This window comes from Candoia aspera, chromosome 2 (genome assembly GCF_035149785.1).
Source record: "Candoia aspera isolate rCanAsp1 chromosome 2, rCanAsp1.hap2, whole genome shotgun sequence".
NCBI classification, from domain to species: Eukaryota; Metazoa; Chordata; class Lepidosauria; order Squamata; family Boidae; genus Candoia; species Candoia aspera.
Window position 1 is genome coordinate 18,742,304 of NC_086154.1, and position 23,352 is coordinate 18,765,655.

At 43.5% G+C, this 23,352-nt stretch overlaps 1 protein-coding gene across 8 annotated transcripts in view; it reads left to right on the plus strand.

Moving 5' to 3' along the window:
• The window catches only part of SETD5 (SET domain containing 5), a 66,259-nt gene extending 55,109 nt beyond the window's left edge, over positions 1 to 11,150 (plus strand). For 7 of the 8 annotated variants that reach the window (XM_063291382.1, XM_063291378.1, XM_063291377.1 and 4 more), the window contains 4 exons: positions 144 to 418; positions 7,226 to 7,359; positions 8,439 to 8,524; positions 9,009 to 11,150. In XM_063291382.1, coding sequence (XP_063147452.1) covers positions 144 to 418; positions 7,226 to 7,359; positions 8,439 to 8,524; positions 9,009 to 9,581 — 1,068 coding nt within the window. In that variant the 3' untranslated portion in view covers positions 9,582 to 11,150. The remainder of the gene's footprint in view (positions 1 to 143; positions 419 to 7,225; positions 7,360 to 8,438; positions 8,525 to 9,008) is intronic. The other variant, XR_010067069.1, reaches the window with a different exon arrangement.
• The last annotated feature ends 12,202 nt before the right edge of the window (positions 11,151 to 23,352 follow it).

Below are 23,352 nucleotides of genomic sequence, written 5' to 3' on the forward strand. Positions count from 1 at the left end.
ATTTGAGCAAACATCAGTTTGCTAGGCTAATTCCAGATCTAGTTCTGTGGCATTCGTAGTGAAAAATAGTTACCGTACCCTGATTTATCCTTCCTTGCCCGCACTCAGTCTCAGCTAGACTGATAATAGTTTTTCCCTCATAGGTATCTCTGCTGGAGTACCGCAAACGAAAGCAAGAAGCCAAGGAGGGAGGGGATTCTGCTCGATGCACAGGGGCATCTAATCGACTAGGTGGCGGCTGCTCTGGGGCAGATGTGGATGCTGGCATTGTGCCAGGCTCCGGGGGCCACACACTGTCCTCTCCACAACATGGCTTCTCCCCCTCACACTCCTCCCTGTCTCATCTAGAGGAAGTGAGCCCACCAGAACCGAGAGCAACTACACACTGCAAATCACAAGACAGCATGAGCAGTAGGTGGTGAGTGATTGCTTGTTCTTCAGTCTTTAGAAGAAAATGTGTATAATTCACATCCTGTATCTAGAAGTCCCCCTGTGCAATGCAGCAGGATAATCCTGTCCATCGTAGCTGACGTTATTGAACAAGTGGTTATTTCTAGGACTTTTAAGACTGAGGAAGAATCCCTCAGTACTAAGCATGCCTTACAGGAGGCATGGGCCAGGTTGGCTTTCCAGTAGCCAGTGCGTCATTCTGTGGCAAGTGTACAGCAGGAAAGCAGCTGATGGAGTTCCCTGCAGGAACCAGCATCCCTGCTCATCTTCCCCCACAAGAGAAGTCACTCTGTAGAGCCAGAGTGAGTTGTTGAGCACAGCTGATGGGAGTAGAAGTCTGTGGCTGGGAACTGGCCGTTGCAATCTATCTAAGCCAGAAGAATACAAAAGTAGCAGTGAAAGGGTTAGGCAGAATATCCTGCCCCTTGTGATCTGCCTCACTGAGGGCAAACCTTGCTGAAAGGTTCTGTTAGCTCTCATAATTAGTTACTTAGTTACCAGGTGCACACATACCCATTGGGTTAAGCAACGTTGTGCAAAATGTAGAAAGGGAGTAAAAAATAATAAATTGAAGTCCTCGCTTACCAACTGCAATTGAAACCTGCAACTCTGTTGCTAAGCGATCTGATCATAAAGAGAAAAGTCACCTGACCGCATCCCACTTACTATATCAGTTCCTGCTGTGGTCGTTAGGCAAATCACTGCAGGTCATTAAGCGCAGTGTCACATGACCACGACTTGCAGCTTCCTGCCAACTTCCCCATTGCCAGGCACCCAAATCCCAATCATGTGACCATGAGGATGCTGCAATGGCTGCAACTTCAAGGACCAGTCGTAAATGTCCTTGTTCAATGCCGTCATAACTTTGAATGGTTGCAGAACGAGTGGTTGAGGACTACCTAAATTTAGTTTTTTGGGAGAAGATGAGCGTGGTTTTAAAATTGGAGGAAGAAACATCAATAACCTGCACTGTACTGATGACACTATCCTTATAGCCAAAAATTCAGAGCATCTGCAAGCCCTAGTACTAAAAGTCAAGGAGCACAGTGAAAAAATGGGACTCAAATTAAATATAAAAGACCAAACTAATGACAGCAGGTAGAACAACCAGCCTTAGAACGGACAATGAAGATACCGAAGTGGTGGACACCTTCTGCCTTTTAGGATCAATCATGAACAGTAAAGGAACAAGCAGTGAAGAAATGCGCTGCAGACTAGGACTTGACAGAGCAGCCATGAAGGCCTTGGAAAAGATATTCAAAGGATGAAAATAGTGCAGGCAGTGGTTTGCCCAGTGACACTCTATGGAAGCAAAAGTTGGACTTTAAAGAACAGGATAGGATTGATGCCTTTGAACTTTGGTGTCAGAGAAGACTCCTGAGAATACCATGGACAGCCAAGGAAAAAAAAAAAATGGATCATCAAACAAATCAACCCAGAGTTCTCACTCAAGGCAGAAATGGCCAGGCTCAAATTATCCTACTTTGGACACATGATGTGAAGACCCAGCTCTGTGGAGAAGGCTCTGATGCTGGGAAAGGTGGAAGGAAAGAATAGAAGAGGACGACCAGCAGCAGGGTGGATGGGCTCAGAGTGGCAATGAGTGCACTGTTGGGAGACTTGAAATAGCAAGTTGGGGTGGATTGTCATGGAGAAAATCTATGTAGGTGGTTGCTAGGAGTCAAAAATGACTTGACAGCACACAATCAATTTAGCTTTTACCAAACCATTCATTTTACCTCTTCATATCATTCTATCCTTGCAAACCATCCTGGATTCCACCAAACCCATACACTGCTTCACACGTTGCCATTTCTTCTTTAAAAACTTTGCCTCTCTTTTTGAAAAGCTCATTGATTTCATTCAAAATGACTTCCCCTTTCTCTCATCCATTCGCTCTTCTTGAATATATTGATTTTGAGTTCCATAGTCCTCACTGCATTTTTCAGCTTATCTAACACATACTGCAAATCATTTGGGTCCTCAGCCAACAACGTGGCGTCATCTGCATGTAATGCTCCAACAGCATTTGTATACATTTATCTACAGATGCATTAAACAACCTATGCTTGTCTTAGTTCCTGTTCACCATTGAACCAAATATTTGCTAAGCATTCCATTTATTGTCACTCATGCTTGACTTCCACTATGCACCATTCTTACCATGCTCAAGAGCCAACCTTGATACAAACATTCTGTAATCCGACCCATTCACTGCTGTATGCCCTTTTTCTAAATTGGCAAATATACAGTACTCATACAATACTTTCTCACATCCATGCATTTGTCCGTGACCTGCTGAAGGGCAAAACAATTCTGATCTGTGTATCCCTCGCCTGGCATAAAGCTACATTGCACTCCCAGATTGTACTCATTGCCACCTCTGGTAGTTTTTCAATCAAAATTCTGCCATCCTCCTTCCCAGGAACACTCAATACATCAGTCCCACTGTAGTTTTTGCATTTACTCTTGCTAGTTTTCCCTTTGCATAGGGAATAACAACATTCTTCCAATCATTGGGCCCAGATGCAGCCTTCACACAAGCTAATAAGCCACTAATTTAATTCTATCAAAATGGCACTGCATTTTCTTTACCCCTTTTATTCTTTGGTCTCTCTTTGGATCCTTTGCAGGTACCTTGTCTATACACACAATACAATTATGTGTTTCCTCACTTTCCTTTCTTGCAGCAAATCATTCTTTCATCTGCGTTTTTCTCATCCACAGCCTCTTTCAGTTCATCATTCCACCAAATGTCCTTTGTCATATTTCCCACAGAGTAGGGAATAATTACTTCCATACTTCTAAAATATTTTATTCGTTTCTATGGAAATCAGTCAGCCATTTCTCTGTCTCTCGTAATCATAAGTGTGGGGTTTTTTTTCTTCTTGCTTTACCTCTTTCTTTCTTTTTTTGTCTTTGCCCATTATATAATATCTTTCTCTCATCCTCATTTTGCAAGATGAGAGAAGTGTCTTTTTCATGCTTCCCGTAAAGATAAACATTATTTTCTCTCAGGTCCAAGTTCTGTGGGAAAAATCTGTTCTTTTTCCTGTTCATCATCTTTCCACATGAAAGTACTAACCTTTCTTAGGAGGTTAGTACTTTTTTCGTACAGGACTCAAACTTTCTCTTCTTGCAGTTGTTCAGCTTTCATTCTAATTTCTTTCACTGATTTCTTTTTTTCCCCCATTTCCATTTTTTTTTCTAAGACCCACTCTTGACACTATCAAAAAGTGTGGTCTGTCCCATATTGGGAACTAACACCAATTCGGAACAAATGCCAATTAATGAATTTGAATTTTAGCCCTTTTTAGCCCTTTCGTTCCCAATTAAACCTACACTTCATTTACGCCCCAGGATCAGTCCGGGTTCGTATTTATTATATACTTCCCCTTCTCTTATTTTCACAGAAACCTACCTTTCTTTCTTTCATAATCTGTTTCTCTTATATTCCAAGTTGCAATCTCCCACATGCCATACAAACGTTTTAATAATGCAGAGAAGAGTGTAGGCTAGGATACTGTTAGTCTTCATCATACCGGTATCACATAATAGCATTTCTGACTAATGGTAAGGATTGTTCCAGACAGTTGGCCAACTTTAACCAGTATGACCCAAATACAACCAATTTTGGTTTAGGCATATTAATGCTAGTAATGCTAGTAGGATCTTTAATCTAGAGACCACATTGCAAACCCATATACTGTGGCCTGCATCCCATTAATTTTTGGTACATGCAGTAAATGCACACACAGGATTTGAGTTAATTCTTGTAATTCTGCTTTCATTGGATTTATAAGAGGTGGCTTTCGAAAATAGGAGGAGGAAGGAGTATTCGCAATGTTTGCTGCCTTGAGTTACTTATAAAAATAATAAAGGCAGGATAGAAAATAAATAAATCACACACGCACGCACGCACGCAATTAGCTGGGTTTTTTCCTGCTTCAAACATTATGCAGTTTATGGAGTAATTTAGATCACACACCACAAGATCATGCATGAAAACATTCAGTTTTCATTTTTTTAAAAAATGAAACTTCTCTCATTCGCTAAGAAGTTGCTAATGCAGGCTTTTAAAAATGTGCTGCTGCCCTCTCTTTGCTTTCAGGCAACTCTTGAGCCCAACAGTAGCAACAGTGAAGGTGTGAGCTCAGCCCCCACACATACCATCATTCACCTCTGGGAAATGTGAACTCCACCTCTTCTCTCCCTTTTCCCCACAGGATGTAGCTACCTATGTAGACACCAATTTAAGAGTAAACTTGTTGATAAAACTTGGGGCACTAATCTTGATTATGCCGCAACAAAAGGATTTGAGCTTCCAGTTAGGATTACGATATGGCTAAGGAATGTTTTCTAAGATAGACATACCTAAGTAGGAAACTGCTAAAATTCCCAGAGGATAGATTGGGTGAGGTGTTATAGATGTGTGCTATTTAAAATATTTGGTGATATTTTTAACTCCTGTCTGAAGAAGTATGGTAAATAATAAAAGTTCAGAATGATTTACCTAGAAAAATGTCAGCAGGTTCAGCTCTTAGAGGCTTAAATATAGTCATGAGAAAATCCTTATCAGTTGTGTAAGAACTGAACATTTTTTCTGTGCAAGTTGAGGGCTTCAGAGACCTGTATTTTCAACACCCCAATCCCACTCACACATTCATTTAGTGTTGCTGTTGTACAGTCCTAGAGTGCAAGCAACCTTCACATCTTGGTTGGTTATATTTATTGGTTATATTTATTCTTGCAGTTCTAATCTATGTTTCAACCATAACGACTTGAAATGTCTTAGCTGACAGGCTAAGATGACTATTGAATAGTAATCATAAGCTATTTGCTTGTGAACTGGACTTGCTTACTTACTTATTAAATTTGTATCACCACCCATCTCCCCCCAAAGGAGGGACTCTGGGCCGTTTACAATAAACTGATTTGCCATCAGTTCCCCTAGTTAACACTAGAAGTACACTGTGTGCACAATTATTAGGCAAGTGAGTATTTTGACCATATCATTTTTATGCATATTTTCCACCTCCAAGCTGTATTTACCTGAATGCTTATTGGATATAAGCATATCAGGTGATGTGTATTTGTGTAATGAGGAAGGGTGTGGCCTAAGGAGATCAACACCCTATATCAAGGTGTGCATAATTATTAGGCAGCTTCTTTTCCTCAGGCAAAATGGGCCAAAAAGAGATTTAACTGACTCTGAAAAGTCAAAAGTTGTAAGAAGTCTTTCAGAGGGATGCAGCACTCTTGAAATTGCTAAGATATTGGGTCGTGACCACAGAACCATCAAACGTTTTGTTGCAAATAGTCAACAGGGTCGCAAGAAATGTGTTGAGAAAAAAAGACACAAATTAACTGCCAAAGATTTGAGAAGAATCAAACGTGAAGCTACCAGGAACCCATTATCCTCCAGTGCTGTCATATTCCAGAACTGCAACCTACTTGGAGTGCCCAGAAGTACAAGGTGTTCAGTGCTCAGAGACATAGCCAAGGTAAGGAAGGCTGAAACTCAACCACCACTGAACAAGACACATAAGTTGAAACGGCAAGACTGGGCCAAGAAATACCTGAAGACAGATTTTTCAAAGTTTTATGGACTGATGAGATGAGAGTGACTCTTGATGGACTAGATGCATGGGCCCGTGGCTGGATCAGTAATGGGCACAGAGCTCCACTTCGACTCAAACACCAGCAAGGTGGAGGTGGGGTACTGGTATGGGCTGGTATTATTAAAGATGAGCTAGTTGGATCTTTTCGGGTTGAAGATGGACTCAAAATCAACTCCCAAACCTACTGCCAGTTTTTAGAAGACACTTTCTTCAAGCAGTGGTACAGGAAAAAGTCTGCATCTTTCAAGAAGATCATGATATTTCTGCAGGACAATGCTCCATCACATGCATCGAAGTACTCCACTGCATGGCTAGCCAGTAAAGGCCTCAAAGATGAAAGAATAATGACATGGCCCCCTTCCTCACCTGACCTAAACACTATTGAGAACTTGTGGGCCCTTCTCAAACGGGAGATTTACAGTGAAGGAAAACAGTACACCTCTCTGAACAGTGTCTGGGAGGCTGTGGTTGCTGCTGCACAAAAAGTTGATCGTCAACAGATCACGAAACTGACAGTCTCCATGAATGGAAGGCTTATGACTGTTATTGCAAAGAAGCATGGCTATATTGGTCACTGATTTTTTGTTTGAAATGTCAGAAATGTTTATTCGTAAATTTTGAGTTATTTGTTTATTATTCTCACTTTAACAGATGAAAATAAACGAGTGAGATGGGGGAATTTTCATTTTTCATTTACTTGCATAATAATTCTGCACACTAATAGTTGCCCAATAATTGTGCACACATAGATATGCTCCTAAGAAAGCCAAAACCTCACTTTTACTTTCTTAAATACTCAGGTTTGAGGTTTATTAACATTTTGAATTGACCGAGAGCACTGTAGTTGTTCAATAATGAAATTCATCCTCAAAAATACAACTTGCCTAATAATAATGCACACAGTATAGTTTGCAATGTCATCATTGGATAATTTTTTAATTTGTCTGAATAATAAATCTGTAGCCATTGAGAGGCAGCTCTGATCCTGCCTGTAGATGAAAGTTCTCAGTAAATAAGATGCAGTTTTTTGTTTATACAAGCCTTAAATGTATTATTTATTTGTGTATTTATATGAACTATAGTAAGTAACAGCTTACTTTCACAAAAACTTGAAATTCCCATATTCATTCTTTCATTCATTTGTTGTGTAATAGGATGGTGCCCACCTCTGTGGAGCGACTTCGAGAAGGACGTGGCATTTTGGAGAAGGTTTTACGTAGCAGTGCTAAAATATGTCAGCGAGGAGAACCCTCGCCCTCTCGAGATAGCATAGGGGAGAGAGAAGTAGGTAAGTGGGGGTATATCGGAAAAGAGCCCTGAGACTGAATCTTCTTGGAAAGGCTGAAATTACATTAAGACTCTACTTATGGAGTCACGGTTCTCTGTAGTGCCACTTCCACACAAAATGTCCACTCCACTTGCAGCCGGCTGGTTTCTACAGGTACTAGACAGCTCTCTGTTACAATCATCTCTTAAGTCTGAATTTCCTGCAACGAAGGGAAGACTTTCCTGGAAGGTATGGCCTGCAAAACCACCCTTTGATGGTGAAAAACAACATTCCGCTCAGTAATCATAAAGACACCCCATGGCTGACCAGGAGTAGCCACTTGTTCCCGTACAGTAGCAGGTCACAGTCACAGATGCCCTACTTAAATAGGGGGCAGCCATCTTAGACTTGTGTAAAAACCTCTAATGGCTCAGTCCAGGTTGGCACCACTGTGAACGAAGGGTGCATTACCAACCACATACCTTTTCCCGTGCTCCACCACATTGTGTGGTCATGGGAAGAGAAATACAAAATGAGCTGCAGGGCAGAGTTTATAAAGCAATTTTCTTTTCATCGTTGTGAACTGCTCTAGAACTATTACTGTTCTAGCAGTAATTCCCCTTGTGCCTGTTGACATGACAGAGCCGGCCAAGGCAAATTAAGTTTGGTCTAGTGTGCCTTCCCATCCCTCTGCGCAGTATGAACTCAACTGTTCCCATGACAGCCAGATACTCTCCGGTACACCCCTACCCCCAGCATATAATTGACAAATAAACGAGTAATTAAATAAATACTGCTCAGGCCCTAAGTTTCTTGGGGGTTGCATTTCCTCACAGGAACTCTTTCTCACCTTATTTTTATGAAAGACCCCATTGGATATTTGCTATGATATTCTATTAATTTGTTTTAATTTAAATAGTTTTTCTTACTTTGAATGTTTTCATTGTAGTATTATGTTTTTCCTTGTTGTGAATTGCCAAGAGTCTGAGAGATTGCAGTGGTATACAGGATGGATGGATGGATGGATGGATACCACTTAATTGCCTGATCCAGGAAAGAACATGCATTCCTTACACTCACCTCTCTGGTTGGTTTTCTAGATGCTGTAGAAGGAGACTTATCAGAATCCCTCAGTTCTTCCTTTAAGGGCCCAGCTGTTTACAGTCCTTCTCGATACAGCTACCAGGTACAGGAAGCAAAAGCATCTGGTGAAGTTTGGGTAGTTAAGTCTCTACCCGTAGCAAAGCGTCTAGCCTCTAGGTTTTCCACAAGGTACCCAGCCTTTCCTGATCTTTTAAACGCATTTTAAATTCTTTTAAAATGCATTTAAAAAAATATAAATAATGAGTGGCTCTTTGGAAATACCCCACCTGTTGAGAACTAAAATGTAAATCGGAGCTTGGTGGGTGCGTCCTTGGGAGCCAGAGGGGGGAGGTGGGCGGCAGCCTTGCCCATTTGCTTTCTGCTCCAAAAGTGTTTTGTGACCGGCCATACCCACCTGCCACAGCCATTTTGTGTGAGCATCCAGGTCATGGTCCTGGATTCCAGATGGATGTTCTCATTGAAAAAGTTCGGGGTTCCTCGATCCAGACTTTCTTAAGAGGGTTATGGAGGCAGCCGAGCCACAGCTGAATGTAATATTATTTTGTTTTTATTATTTTTCCTTCTAGCTCTTGCAGTCTGACAGTCCACGCACAGAACCTCAGACTCTTCTCCAGAGCTCTTCACCATACCGAGGACATCCCGTCCCATCCCCTGGATACAGTTACCGGTCACAGTCCCAGAGAACAGGACACCTTCCCTCGCTCAGCTCTTCAGAATCCTCCATGGCCTCTGCCCCGTCGGGCTCCACGGACTCATCGGCTCTGTTTGCAGGGACCGCTGGGTATTACGGCAACCAGCTTCACTCTGGCAGCGGAGTCTCAAAGAAGAACTGTCCTACGGCCGCTGCTCCCAGTCCTGCCCATTCGACCGTTGCAGACTGTTTGCCGTCCTCCGAATCAGGGTCGCACCCCTGCACGGGAACTGCCAGCTGCACGTCTTCCTCCAGGCCCTCTCAGTCGGACTCACGGACTATCAATCCTCCCGCTTCCGGGCAGCCCGCTCTCTACCCGAGCTCCAGAGCCTCAGCACTTTCCAACTCACAGCACTACCCGCACCGAGGGGGAGGAAGCAGCATTCACCAGTACAGGCTGCAGCCGCTCCCAGGGTCGGGTGTAAAGACTCAGACGGGCCTTTCGTAGGGCAGGACAGAATTGCCTACTGTTCCTTCCAGCAGGAGCGTGAAAGGAAGAACGCTGGAATGGCAAAGGGCCAGGGGCTGAGGCCTCGGGACGCACAAGCGAGCGAAAGCACTGCCAGCCACCCCCGGCTTTGGAAGGAGGAGAACGCGGCGGCGGTGGCGGTGGCGGCAGAGCCTGTAGCAAAGCCTCTCCACGATGCCCGGGTACGTTGTAGAGAAAGCAAACGGTGCTGAGTGGCATGGCCTCTGTCTCCTGCCAGTGCCCTTAGCTTGTAGTCATCTGGGCAGGTAGGTAAGCTTGAACATGAAACAGTGCAAATCAGAAAATTAGGGAAGGGCGGGGTGGGCGGGGACATTACTTTAAATCCCAAAGTGCTCTCTGCAGAGTTGGGTTCCCAGAATGTTCTGGGCTGGGGAGGGTGGGTGGTGTAGTCCATTCTGATCATTCCAGTTGTAAGCAAGAGCGTTTATTGTGTCCAGGCTCTGGGCAGAGACCCATGGGACAGGGCTGGTGGTAGCGAGTGTATGTTTGTGCGCTCATGTGTGAGTCTGTGTGTGAGGGAGGGCGGGGTGTGCAAGCAAGGGTTGCTGCAAGCGATCAGAATGACAAAGTCATGCCGAGTCAGAGAACTGAGTCTTGGGCAAGCTGTGCTCCACGATGGTGCCAGTCGGAGCGTCATCACGTTCTGCAGTGCGATGATGTGAACACGGTGGCTTGTCAGAGGGTGCAGCTTTGTGTGGGGTGCTGTTCTGTAGCTTGATTGCGGAGTCTGCAGACGATGGTGAGAGAGACGCCAGATCTGGCAGCGACCAGAAGTGTCCTAGTATGTGTGAGAGGCTCCTGCCACCGCCCCTTGAGGTCCAAGAGCACTCCCAGGACCACCGGATGCACTGTCCAATTCCATACACTTGCCAGCTTTTCTCACTTGTTTACTATCCGACGCGTGTTTTTATTTATCTAATTTTATATTCAGTTATAACCATAGTAGGTTAGCAAATATCGGGCAGGTCTAACCCCAGTGCTGCCATGGACCTTCCTTCCCTCTCGGACAAGATAATGCTGTGAGCATGTCTTCCCTCGTTTCTCAGATGCAAAATCTTCTTTTGGTTTTTCATTTTCATTTTTAATTAGGACTGTTACAGGATTCTATAGCTCACTGAAATCAGGTGTTCTTCATTCAATTTAGGGGAGACTTTTAAAAATATCAAAAGCAGAGAAGAAAAAGAAACCTTTCCTCAAAGTATCTGGCTGTGAGCGTGTTGGGGATGGAACTTGTCACCCAGAAGGCGGGTGTCCTGTATACTGTATAAAAGGGTGTCAGCTTCACTGGGCTTTGCAGCCTCCTTTTCCATCCTGTTGAGCGTGCTTTGAGCATTGCAAGGATTCTTCTGGAGAACAGCAGGCAGAGATGAAGCACTCTTCAGGGTGCTGGGAAGGGTAGGAGCCACCGGGAAGTTGGGCAGGGGGGGCTGCAGTGCTGCCCTCAAGTGGAGTTGTACACTGTGCTGTAATATTTGAACTTTCACAAGAGATGTAATAATTTTGATAATAAAATACTTAACTTGAAAATCACTTGGTATGCTCTTTTATTGGCTGGGGAGATGTAGTTTTACATCAAAAAGTTACAACACACAACACAGTGGGAAGTCCAAGATTCCAAGTCTCATTAGAGGCTGGCTTCTTTAAATGAGGGTTGAGTGTTTGTTTAAGACTTTGGAACTCATTAGAGGGGTCTGGCAGAAATTTCTCCTCGAACTGGGAAGGGTTTATTTACAATTCTTGTGTGTCTCTCCCTCCCCCCCCAGGTCTTGTGTATTTCAATAACTTTGATTTTGTTGTTCTTATTGAGGTAGAAATACATACATTTGTTGATGCCTCACTGTTTTATCATCTTTCGTTTTATTTCAGTGAAATGGGAAGGGTAGGAAAATTACACTCTAATTTTCTAGCTTAGCTAGCAAGATTGCTTAAACTCCCCCTTTGTGCCACAGACCACTGCTGGCAGGGGAGGTGGGCAGCTTTTGTAACAATTACAGTGTGTAACTGAGCAGCTAGAAACACTTAAACAAATTCTGTTTTCCTCGTTTTTAAAAATACCATTCTAATGCTTCTGGTTTTACTTTAAAGCATTAATCTACATTGTGTGTGTGTGTGTGTGTGGGGAGTCACAGCTTGGATATATAAAGACCAATATAAAAATAACAGTCTCCATCTATGAACAGTTAACGGATGCTGAAATTGTCAGGTGAAGAGGGGAAGCTTCACTGCATGTAGCATGCATGTGCCACATGTCAAGTGCCACATGTCTGTATAATCTCACCTACAAATCTTAGATGCATCTTGACTGGGAGTGAAACAGACTGGCATCCTTTACAGGCTGTTTGAAATAATTCACAGCACTGATGTGCAGATTTCCATCACTACCTTCTGAGACATTTGGTCTGACAGTTGAGGCAGGAAGTGAAATTCATATTAGGTTGATTGTGTTTTGATTAGAATAGAAGTAATACTGTACAAGCCATATTAAAATGTTGATTGCCCAGCTTAAGGTATTTTTAAACTCTAGATGCTTCACACATTCTGGCACCAATTTTATCATAAAGTATTCACTTGGAATAGTTTTACTGTTCAAATTATTTAGGTTGGGTCAGGGGTTGCAAGTGTCTATCTACACACTGTAATGCTCGGTGATCTGTTTTGTAAATTGCTAGAGGGTACCTGGGGAAACGGTCTAGATTTCTTCCCAGAATTAGCTGGGCAGCTCTCTATTTCCAGGATAGAGGTCAGGAGGTCAGTGACAGTTCCATGTGCCACAACATTAATTTGAATTTTGAGATTTCTAAGTCTCATACAGGGACGCAGTGGCGCTGCGGGTTAAACCGCTGAGCTGCTGATCAGAAGGTTGGCGGTTCAAAACCGCGCGGCGGGGTGAGCTCCCGTTGCTCGTCCCAGCTCCTGCTCACCTAGCAGTTCGAAAACATGCAAATGTGAGTAGATCAATAGGTACCGCTTCGGCGGGAAGGTAACGGCGTTCCGAGTCGTCATGACCCGGAAGTGTCTATGACAACGCCGGCTCCAAGGCTTAGAAATGGAGATGAGCACCGCCCCCTAGAGTCGGACACGACTGGACTTTACGTCAAGGGAAACCTTTACCTTTACCTTTAAGTCTCATACAGTCACGAGTTTCAATATATATTGTACATTATATTTAACTGCATTGCTGATAGAATTTCCATCATTATTTAGGCTGCAATCTTATATACACTTACCCAAGAGTAAACTTCAATAAATACAGCCAGGCTTGCTTTTGAATTATCTTGGATAGATCTACAGTCAATTTAAAGCCTTTGTGGCATTATAAATGAGGAGAATGGACTTTTAATAAATATTAGGAGTGGCCTTACTATGCACTTCAAATGGAGACGTCCAAGGTCCAGGCCTCAGATTTTCTAACTCTAAGGATTGCTCTTGAGACTAAGGATTGCTTATAATTGTATATCACTATGTATCTATCTTGGGACTACTGTAATTAAGCGTAAGATGACTGCACGTTTTTCCATCTTGGCAATAGCTGCCATCCACAAAGTGGAGTTAACTTCATAGTCTCAGCTATAAAAACTGAATCAAGTTATTGTAGCATTTGATTAGTTCATATTCGTAACAGCCAAAGACAGGTTCCTCTTTGCAACTGCAGGAAGCTGCCGTTAATACAACTAACTCCTGGCATTCCTAGCCTCTTCCTTGTCCAGCTTGTTGAAGCTGAGAAACAGCCCTATATATTCTGAAGGAAGCAATACATTCTAGGTTTCCTTCACCCCTGTTAGTAGGAAATTCCACAAATGGATATAACCTCTAAGAGCTGCCTGCATATTGTCAGGGTAGAGAACAGGTGCTGGGTATGGTCCCTTTTTGTGGGCAGGTGATGTGTTGCATCAGACATGGCCGCATAACCACCAAAAGCAGATTTCAGCACTGCTGCTCCTTTTTGGAAGCCCTAGACTTAGAAGGTGGTGAGCTCCTTGGGGAAGAATGCAGCATAACTTCATATAAGCAGACATCGAAAAGTATCATGGCCAGAGGGGTGGTGTCCTGATAACAGCTTGACAACTATAACGTGAACTAAATCTCAAGGAGGTGCTCCTGCACGTTTAATACAGGGTCGGAAGAGATCTGTTCTGCTTTGTCCAAGTGCTGACAACTACAGCCAAAACGTACCCCTGAAAATATGGAAGGGAAGAACATGCATGCTTGTAAAAGCCATGGAGTAGGAAGGAATGCAAAACAGTCTTTCAAAGAATGGTCCTAAAGGGGCATTCTCTCAAAAAATAAACAGCCCAACAATCACCTCAAAGGCTGGGTGTCATGGGGGGGCAGGGGCGGTGGGGGAGAACGGGGTGAGGTAATGGATATTCTAGAAGATGGCACATTAAACAAGCTACTGCAGTGGGAAGGAAAGATTTTCTTGTAATTCCCCTTACTCATCTTTGACGAAGTTAGGGCTTGACCGCCTGCCAGCATTCCACTTGCCTGCAGCTACCCAGTTCTTGTCACTAACCTACTCGTAAATGGAACTTCTTCCTTGATTCCAGCATTCAGATGCTTTGTTTTTCTCCTTTGTGCCTCTGCAGGAGAGCAAAGCGTGGAGAATATTCTTCTAAACCTGCTGCCCTGCGCTTGCCACTAGTACGTGCCCTTGGCACCAGCAGCATCATGATCAACTATCTCCATAGTTACACTGGCATGGTTGCTATAGAGACAGCTGGAGAAAGCCAGTGGCAGGCACCAGCTCAAGGTGTAACACTGAGTCAGTGTGGTGGGCAGAGTCAGGAGCATCCCTGAGAGGGGAGGAACGGGATGTAAGGAGTAACCAAAGAGGGCTGGTTGTTGATGAAAGTGGAGGCTGGGTGGCCTAAAAGGTAGTCCAGAGAGAAATCCCTGCTGGGGCGTTTAGGCAAATAGCTTATTGCTCCCCTAAACTTTGGGAAGAAGAGACCAACATACCAGCAGCAAATGTTCCATACATGTAAATGAGGGGGCAGTGTTTTGAATGCAGCCCTTCAGATTACAGACAGGAAATCCTCATGTTTGAGATGTGTGTGTGGGGGGGAGAGTCTGAATATCAAGCAGGTTACAATAAAGCTCTTTTCTTGATAAAGCTAGTCTACTGCATACTTTGTTTTAAAGATGTATGTGTGTATGCATGCTGACGTGTGTTTAACATGGAGAACATTCAGAACTTCTGGCCTGAATGTTGAATTGATGGTCTAGAATTCTGTGTCCTCCGGTCTACCACTTCTTTCTGCAAAAGATATAAGACAGTGAGGCTAGCTGCTAGTTCACCTTCTATCACAGATAATTACGCTTGCTGTGACCTTTGCACACGCATCCTAAAATCCTCTGACATGCTGAGGAGGGTTGCTGGTGTGCATCAAATTCCACACAGCTCGTGTCTGATGAGAATGCAACTTCCATAATCAGGCAGATTGTGACCCAACTAACCTGGTTTCAGAAAGTTGCATTAATAACTATTTCCATGCCTACCTGTATATAATAATTTGAGAAACCTCAATTTATGTTATTGAAAGATGAAATACCTGGAGTAACGCCTTTTCTGTGGCCCTTGAATTATGCAGCTCTAAGGATCATCTCTGAAGAAGATGAGAACACTTGAGAAAACTTTCATCAATCAGTGTATGGCTTGGTGATAACCAGAGCCTTGCAGATTGCTGTTAACATTCCTTGCTTGTGATGACATTTTGGTTTCAACAGGATGCAGGGTCACCTGATACGAAACTGATAACATGATTGTTGGGGATTCAAAATGTTCAAATCTCAATTCTAACTCTTGCAACTGCTGTATAAAAGGGGAGGGGGTTGCATATAGTGGGGCTGATGCTTGTTTGAGGCCATCCCCTTTGTCTACTGATCCACAGATCGATCTGTGTTAAAGTAGGTTCGTTGTCTGTGAGCGTATGATTAGGCTGTCATCGGAGAATTTCATTGTTCGTGTAAAATGAACAGATTAGGAGGGTTACATCTGCAGAGCAGTTGTCTCTGGGATTGAGACCCACCAAGCCACAACCCACCACCCACAACCCATGTGAAGAAGATGCAGTCTTGATTCTACTTCAAATCAAGGTAACCATATACTTGTCTGATATTTTAAGCTCAAATTGACCTTCAAATGTTAAGCAGCTTTGGTTTTATTCATCTGGCTTTTTCTTCATCAATGTATCTTTAAAAGCCTGAGACACTGAATGAACTTCTGGCATGTTAAGGACACAAGTCTCTATTTCAACTTTGTACCTTTATTTTCAGCCAAGGAGAGAGGCAAAGTAATATTTCTTGGAGCATGAGAAATCCCAGTGTAGCTTGTACATGAGTAGAATCCTCCACAGCCAAGTTCAATCCCAACAGTTTTGGCTTGGTGAAAAGAAAAAAATATATTGACTCTAAATGGGGGCCCTAAATACTGTGGCATATTGAATGCAATTAATCAAGCCTTCTGTTCATTCTACCCCCACCCCGCTTTTCTGCACCTGTGCCACCTCTGTGGTCCCATCTTTGTTAAAGGTCATTGTTCCTTGGGATACGGATGTGTGTGCTTTGTATTTCCAAGTCCCAAATTTAACCTTCACAGTTAGGGCTTGGGAAGACTGGAGGCCTGTAGACAGGCTATAAATTCAATCAATCAACTTCATAGGTAATACTGAGTTGTATGGACTAGCTGTATGGGCAGCCTTACATTTTTGAGGTGGATGAGTCAACCATAAATGCCCTACAAGAGCATCATAAAATTGACAATTCTATTTCTGATTCCTTTCTGTGTGTTGTGTAGCAAGGAATTTGCTGCATTTTTTTTTAAGAGCTGAGCATGCTGAGCTGATGTTTTCATTGGGCTGCCCACTATGATCCAAGAACTTTCTTGGTAAACAGTTATTTCCTTCAGTTTGAGCTTGGCTGCTGCTGACTTCATGCATGCATCCTTGTAGTTTTCTTGGCAGTAGTATGGGAATCATTTGCTCACACCTTCTTGGATGTTTTTTTCAACCTTGGCATTCTTGATATTTCTTGCAGGTCTCCCATCAAGGTGCCACCCAAGCCCAACTGTGCTTAGACAAGGGTGATCAGATTCTGCCATCTGTGGAGATACTTTCCTGATTCACCGTTGCTAATTCAGTTCTCATCAATAAACATGGGAAGTCAGATTGGTTTGCACATTTCATTTGTATACACTGAGCCATGTTTGCTCTATTAATACCCATACTTACATTAAAAAAAGGCTTCAGAGTTTTTCAGTATTTTTTATAGCCACTCCAAGTAAGATGTCAGCAAATCTCACATAGCATACTTCAGACTGTATACTTGAACGCAGTGTTTCTCAACCTCGGCAACTCTAAGATGTGTGGACTTCAGCTCCCAGAATTCCCCAGCCAGCATGGGGAATGGCTGGCTGGCCAGGGAATTCTGGGAGCTGAAGTCCACACATCTTAGAGTTGCCGAGGTTGAGAAACACTGCTCTAACATTAAAAAGCACAGGTTCCAATTTCATTCCTCCAGGGTCCCTTCTTATATATCTGTTTTGAGAACTATTAATTCTTATTCTTTGCTTTCTATTCTTAAACAGTTCATGAAATGCTGAGTTCTCTTACTTTATGATTACCTTAGCTGCAAGGAGTTTGTGGTGAGGCAAGGGACTTGGATAAAAACTTGGGGTTAGAGTTAGGATCAGAGTATTTACCAGATCACTCCTATCTCAGTACTGTGGAGGCTTTAAAGAAACAAGTTAATGAGACAGGAATTCCCTTCCAGAAGCTATACTGCCAACTTACCTCTAACAGGTGTTCTCCTCAGGACTTGGGTTCCAGTCACAGGACAGGTGTAATATGTAACATACGCTTATGTATTGCAGGCCTAGTTTTTCACTTCTCATTCATCATGGTGATTTCATCAGTATAATAAAACTTGTGAAGAACTGAAAGATATGGCTGCATGTTCTTATAATCCCTGCCTTAATCCTAATTCACAGCATCTAATTGTTATTGCAAGAATGAATTCCCTATGCAGAATTACATGGAAGTGAAGTAGCCCACTTAGGCCAGTGGCATCTGCTTTCCTGTTTACTGCATAGCTACAGGTTTAACGACACCAAAGGATAATGTAAGTTTAAAGTTGTGGACTAAGTGCTAAAGGTATCTAAACTTACCTACAGCAGAATATACCAGTTAGGTCATCCTCATATAGTAGCTGAATATGGAATTTTCTTGCACTTGCCTTTTCAAAGAGAGTACACTCCAACCTGTGACCAAGTACGTGTTCATGCCGTTCTAGAGTTGAAAGGGACTATGTGTAGGCTGCCAAGTCCAGTCTTCTCAGTACGTACAGAAATCCAAATTGAAGCATCAGCTGGCTATTTAGCCTGTGCTAGAACACATTGATGGAAGGGAAGCCCACCACCTCTCTGAGGAAATTCACTCTGCAGTTGATTGGTTTTTACTTCTGAAATTTTTCTAATGTTCAATTGGAAACTGCCTTTAACTCAACCCCATCCTTTCTGTGTTCTGCACTATGGAGAATAGATCCCAACCTCCTCCTATGCAACAACCTTTCGGATACTTTAAAAGTGCACTGCTCTCTATCCCCCCCAGCAGTCTTTGCTCAAGGCTTAATCATACCCAGCTCCCTCTTTCTATAACTTCGCTTCTAATCTTCTTCTTATCTTTAATTCTCTTATCTGAACCTGTTCCAATTTCTAAGAATCTTTCATCAAGTACTATACCCAGAACTGGACATAGGACTCAAGATGAGGTCTGACTAAAGCAGAATAAACCATAACAATTACTTCCCACAATTTGGACATTATACCGTTGTTGTTAACCTCAAATTGCTTTAGGCAACCACATCACACTGTTGGCTCATGCCATCATATCAACTGCTATTTCCAAGACTATTTTTCATTATTAAGCTTGGTATGTCCCATTCTATACTTGTGGGTTTGATTTTTGTTTCCTAAGGACTCTGCACATGTCTGTGTGCAGAGCCCTTAGGAAACAAATGCACGTGTCTGTGTTAAATTTATTCCTGTATTTTCAGACCATTTCTCTATCAAGATTGGAGTACTAATCATTCCACCCAAGGCTGTGTCATTTGCAGATTTGATCAGCATTCACTATTCATGTTTATGCTACTTGCAGTCTCTTAAAGATGTGTGTACACATGCATTTGTGTGTGTGTGTACTCATACACAACACCACATTCTAAATACTCTCATACCCTCCCTAATCCAGCTGCTCAGTACACAATGTGTACCAAGGTTTTCCACCCCCAGATGACAAGGCAAAATGATCTTGGTCCGATCAGGTTCTGGTCCAATCCAATCCAACTTGAATTTTATGTTTTCCGGTTAAAGTTTTGTGAAACACTGTATCAAACTCTTTTTTTTTTTGGTACTAAAATACAGATATATATTACAGCTACTGTATTTCCTTTCTCCATCCATCTAGCCATTTCCCATTAACAGCAATTCCATTTCTCTGGCACATGGCTGTAGAACATGTAGACATGTGCATCCTGTCTGCCTTTCCTCCCTCCACCCCCCCCCACCCCACCCCCAGGGCAGGATAATCTTTTTCCAATGGCTCGCGCTGTGCTAAATAGCCTTGCAGTTTGTGGAGTTGCAGACTAAAGCTGCTTCGTTGTTCCCAACTGCTAAACCCTTTACTAAGGTACTTTTTATTTTTCTAGAATAAATAACAAGAAAGTGGGAGTGAGATCTGTAAATACAATAGAATATGCGTGTCTGGGCCCGCAAGGCACAAAAGCCTTTAATCTGGTTTATTTAAATGTTTTTTCTCTTGGCAATGATTCCTTTATGTCAAGAAGAACTGAGGCCAGTGCAGCTAAATAACTTTAGGTCCTGGACTTGATGCTTTTATGGTGGGAGCTGGGTTGAATGGCAATGTGTACTACGTTGTCACGCTTAGAAATGTGGTAAGCTGGCACAGCTATGTGTGGGAGCCCACCAATTAATCCAGCTGAATGGAGCTCTGGGCTTCTTCTCTAAGATACTCCATTCTATTTACTGGCCTTTGACCAGTTAACTCTGGATGAATGACCTTTGAATTGACTTCCCACGTTTTGTCTGTTGCTTGCTTGTCTTTCCCCTTATCTTGGAATTTGGCTGGGGATTTGGAGAGGAAGGTATACCCCATAAAAACATTTTTCAGTACCTCAATGAACCTGCTAATTCCCTTGGAACATTTGAGTTACATCACAATACTTGATGGCTGCTTATCAAGCAGCAGCACTCTTACATTAATTGGCAGCTTCTTGGTAGCCTCATAGTGTTATGCTTTGGCAAAAACAACAATATGACCATGCCACAATCACGGCTGTAGGCTGCCTCCATTAGTTACGGTTTATCACACTTTACTGTTTTACCCGCAGGGTAAAGCTAGACGTGCTCTTAATTGCTGTTTTTAACAGTTAAAAGCAACTTTTTGTGTGACTCCAGTCACAAACATAATGCTGGGTGGAGAGGCAGGGATACAACTTTTTACCCATTGTCTTTTCCCTGATGAAAACCACTTCCCTGAAGTTATTTACCCTGTGAAAGGGAACTTTTCTTTCTGCAGGAAAAAAGTACAACTTGGGAGAAAACTCATCAAGACCAACCCCCTTCAGATGCCACCATCCTAATTCAAAATCCCACCTCATCTTGCTATTAGGTGGTGGGAGATGTGACCACAGATCTGCTGTTACTTCTTTTTGTGCCTTCAAAATCTGTAATGATACACGTTCCCCCCTGCACACACTTTTTTCTTCTATCTCATGGGTTCCTTTGTGCTCTTTACTCTTGTACAACCAAGTTCTAAGCATACTTCTCAACTGGGACCTTCATTCCACTTGCTCAGTGTCAGTTCTGCCATTAAGAGGGCCAGCCAACCCACCAAAACTGCAGAAAGTGGAGCACCCTTAAGGAGATCAAATGCTCAGCTACATGACTGATATTTTGACAGCCATGGGGATGTCATTGGGGTGTTACGTCTCAGACACCAGAAATTCTTAGCTCATCTCTTCATGCCCATCTGTCTTTTTGTTTTTGTGATCCACACTCCTTTTCTTCTCCTCTCTGACTTCTAGCTACCTGCCTTGAGATTTTGGCCCTCTTCAGGCCCTTGGTGGTCTTAGCTGTGAAACAAGATGTTCTTGGGACTATTGTCAAGGTTGCTATTGCTTGTTTCATGGTCATAGTATCTTTATAGTACCAATATACTCTATGCTGATTGGAAGTGTGAGAAAGAGGGGTGTGATGGGCTAAAATGACATGTGTCTCTATGACTCCAACTTGGATCATTTTCCTACTCTGGAAATCTCTCTGATAAGTGGCTTGAGGCCTAGTTTTGATGGGAACCTTTGTTCCATTAATCCAGGACAAAATGGCTACTTCTGTGGAACTATCTCAGAATTCAGCTCAAGTTACAAGGGATTAGCTGCTATCCTGCTTCCTGGAGGGAGGCACAACTGTTGAGACATTTAGGACAGCACAGTTCTGTCTTAGTTCTTAAATGATGTTGGGACTGTGAAAGTGGGTGGTGGCTGGATTTTGGGGTGGGGGGGTCATTTCCTTAGCTAGCCTTTGTCTCTCTGAATGCTCAGCCCACACAAGAGGCATAGCTGTCATCGTAGCATGCCCCGTTTCCTCTCTCCATTCATGGCTCCCCGAGTCACAACGTTGCTTTTACTCAGAGGGATGAAGCACCACATGTTTGAGAGAAATAGTGTTTGGCATGAGCCTCACACCTGAGCTGCTGCCATGGCCAGCCAGATGCCAACAGGTGACATCCCTAACCTCGGCCCAATCTTTGGCTCCTTCGCTTACTGTCCAGTATGGGGGGTTCTAGCCGAGAATTACATTCGGTGTGCAAGGACTCATCCTGCAAGCTGAGATTGGAGAGATCCCACAATGAGCAGAGAAAAACCAGACCTCTCCCTATTCCCCTTTTTGTAGACTTCAAGGTGCGGCTGCGTTACCTGGGCAGAAGGAGTGGAAAATGCAAAGTTCTGGTGGCTGAAATCCCCCAAGCAGAGGGGATCTGGGCTCACCTTACCCTGTTCAGAGACAATTTCATTTACACACAAAAGTATCAAATGGGCCAGCCTCGGGCACTGCATGGTACTGAACGGCTGCAGGGATGAGCAAAGGGGCCAAAAAGTTAAAAATGGGGAAAGATGGGGCACAGAGGCGCCCTAGTGGTTCGCGGCGGTGGTGGCGGCGGCAGCAACATCTTGGCATCAGCTCTTGCTTCACGGGAAGAATGGCCTTGAGGCCCCTGCTGGGCACTTCTCCCAGAAAGGAGGAAATCTCAAAAAGGGAATATTAAAAATTCCAGGGACGTCATTCCTTTTTCAACATACAGTTGGAATGTGCATGTTTCCTCTCCCTAGAAGCTGTAAGTGCAGGTTGGGGAAGAGTTTCTCGGCCCGCCTTCCCTCCATCAGCAGCCAATCAGCAGAAGGAATACGAGTCAAAGCTGGCAAATCATGAGGGGTGACCATGTCTCTGGAAACGGCACGCAGGTGAGGTGGGCGAATTCTGAGAACATGGATTGGGGTGGGTTTCCCCCCAGTTGGCAGCCGCAAAAGAAAGGCCATGAGGGAGATGAGGGAAGGATGAGAGTCCAGTCCAGGTACCAGTGAAAGGGGGCCTCCTGCCTCTTCTACATTATATTCTCTGTGAAGAAGAAAACGTGTGTCAGTAAAAAAAAAATTAGACACTCTCCGCAAAACTGCACAGTTGTCCGTACAGGTAGTTGTCACTTAACGACCACAATTGGGACTAGAATTTTGGTTGCTAAGTGAAGCAGTCATAAGCGAATCAGACCCAATTTTACGACCTTTTTTGCAGTGGTTAAGGGAATCCCTGCAGGCGTTAAGTGAACCATGTGATCGTTAAGCAAATCACATGGTTCCCTGTTGATTTTGCATGCCAGAAGCTGGCCAGGAAGGTCAAAAATGGCAATCACATGACCATGGGACACCGCAACACTCATAAATGCAAACTGGTTGCCAAGCCCCCAAATCGTGATCACATGACTGGGGATTCTGCTGTGTGAGGACCGCTCACAAGTCGTTTTTTTCTGCACTGTTGTAAGTCTGAACCATCACTAAGCAAATGGTTGTTAAGCAAGGACTACCTGTAATAGGCATTATTATTATGTGTACATAATCTGCACAGAGGCGGGAGGAAGCAGGGTCCACAGTCTACATCAACATAACCCTAACTGGTCCAGGAAATGCTGAATTCCATAAATAGTTGTACTGTGCTGCGTAGGTTAAAACATGCAAAGTTTGGGAGGTCTTGCTTCTGGCTACTGCCCAAAGGGGACAAGAAACTGGGACTATGGTCCCCTCTTGCTTCTGAGGTTTTATTGGGGGGGGTCTTTCAAGTTTTCCTTCATAAGGGCTAGAAGTCTGCTAGTGGGGGGGGGTTAGTCTTTCTGACCCAGCAGAATATTGGAAAGCAAACTATGCAAAGAGACGTGGTTTCTCTGGCCACCAGCAGACTAACTCTCTCAAGAGGAATGGAATAGGACTGACTTGAGGGTGAGAGGAGAAGCAAAACAAGACTGCGTTAAAAAAAATGGGTTGGATCCTGCTGGGGTTTGAAAAAATATCCAGAAAAAAAACTCCCTAATATATGGGAGAGGCAATTGGGCTGTGTCTTGGGGGAGTTGCTGATTTCTCCATGGTAAGCGCTCTTCCTGCCTGG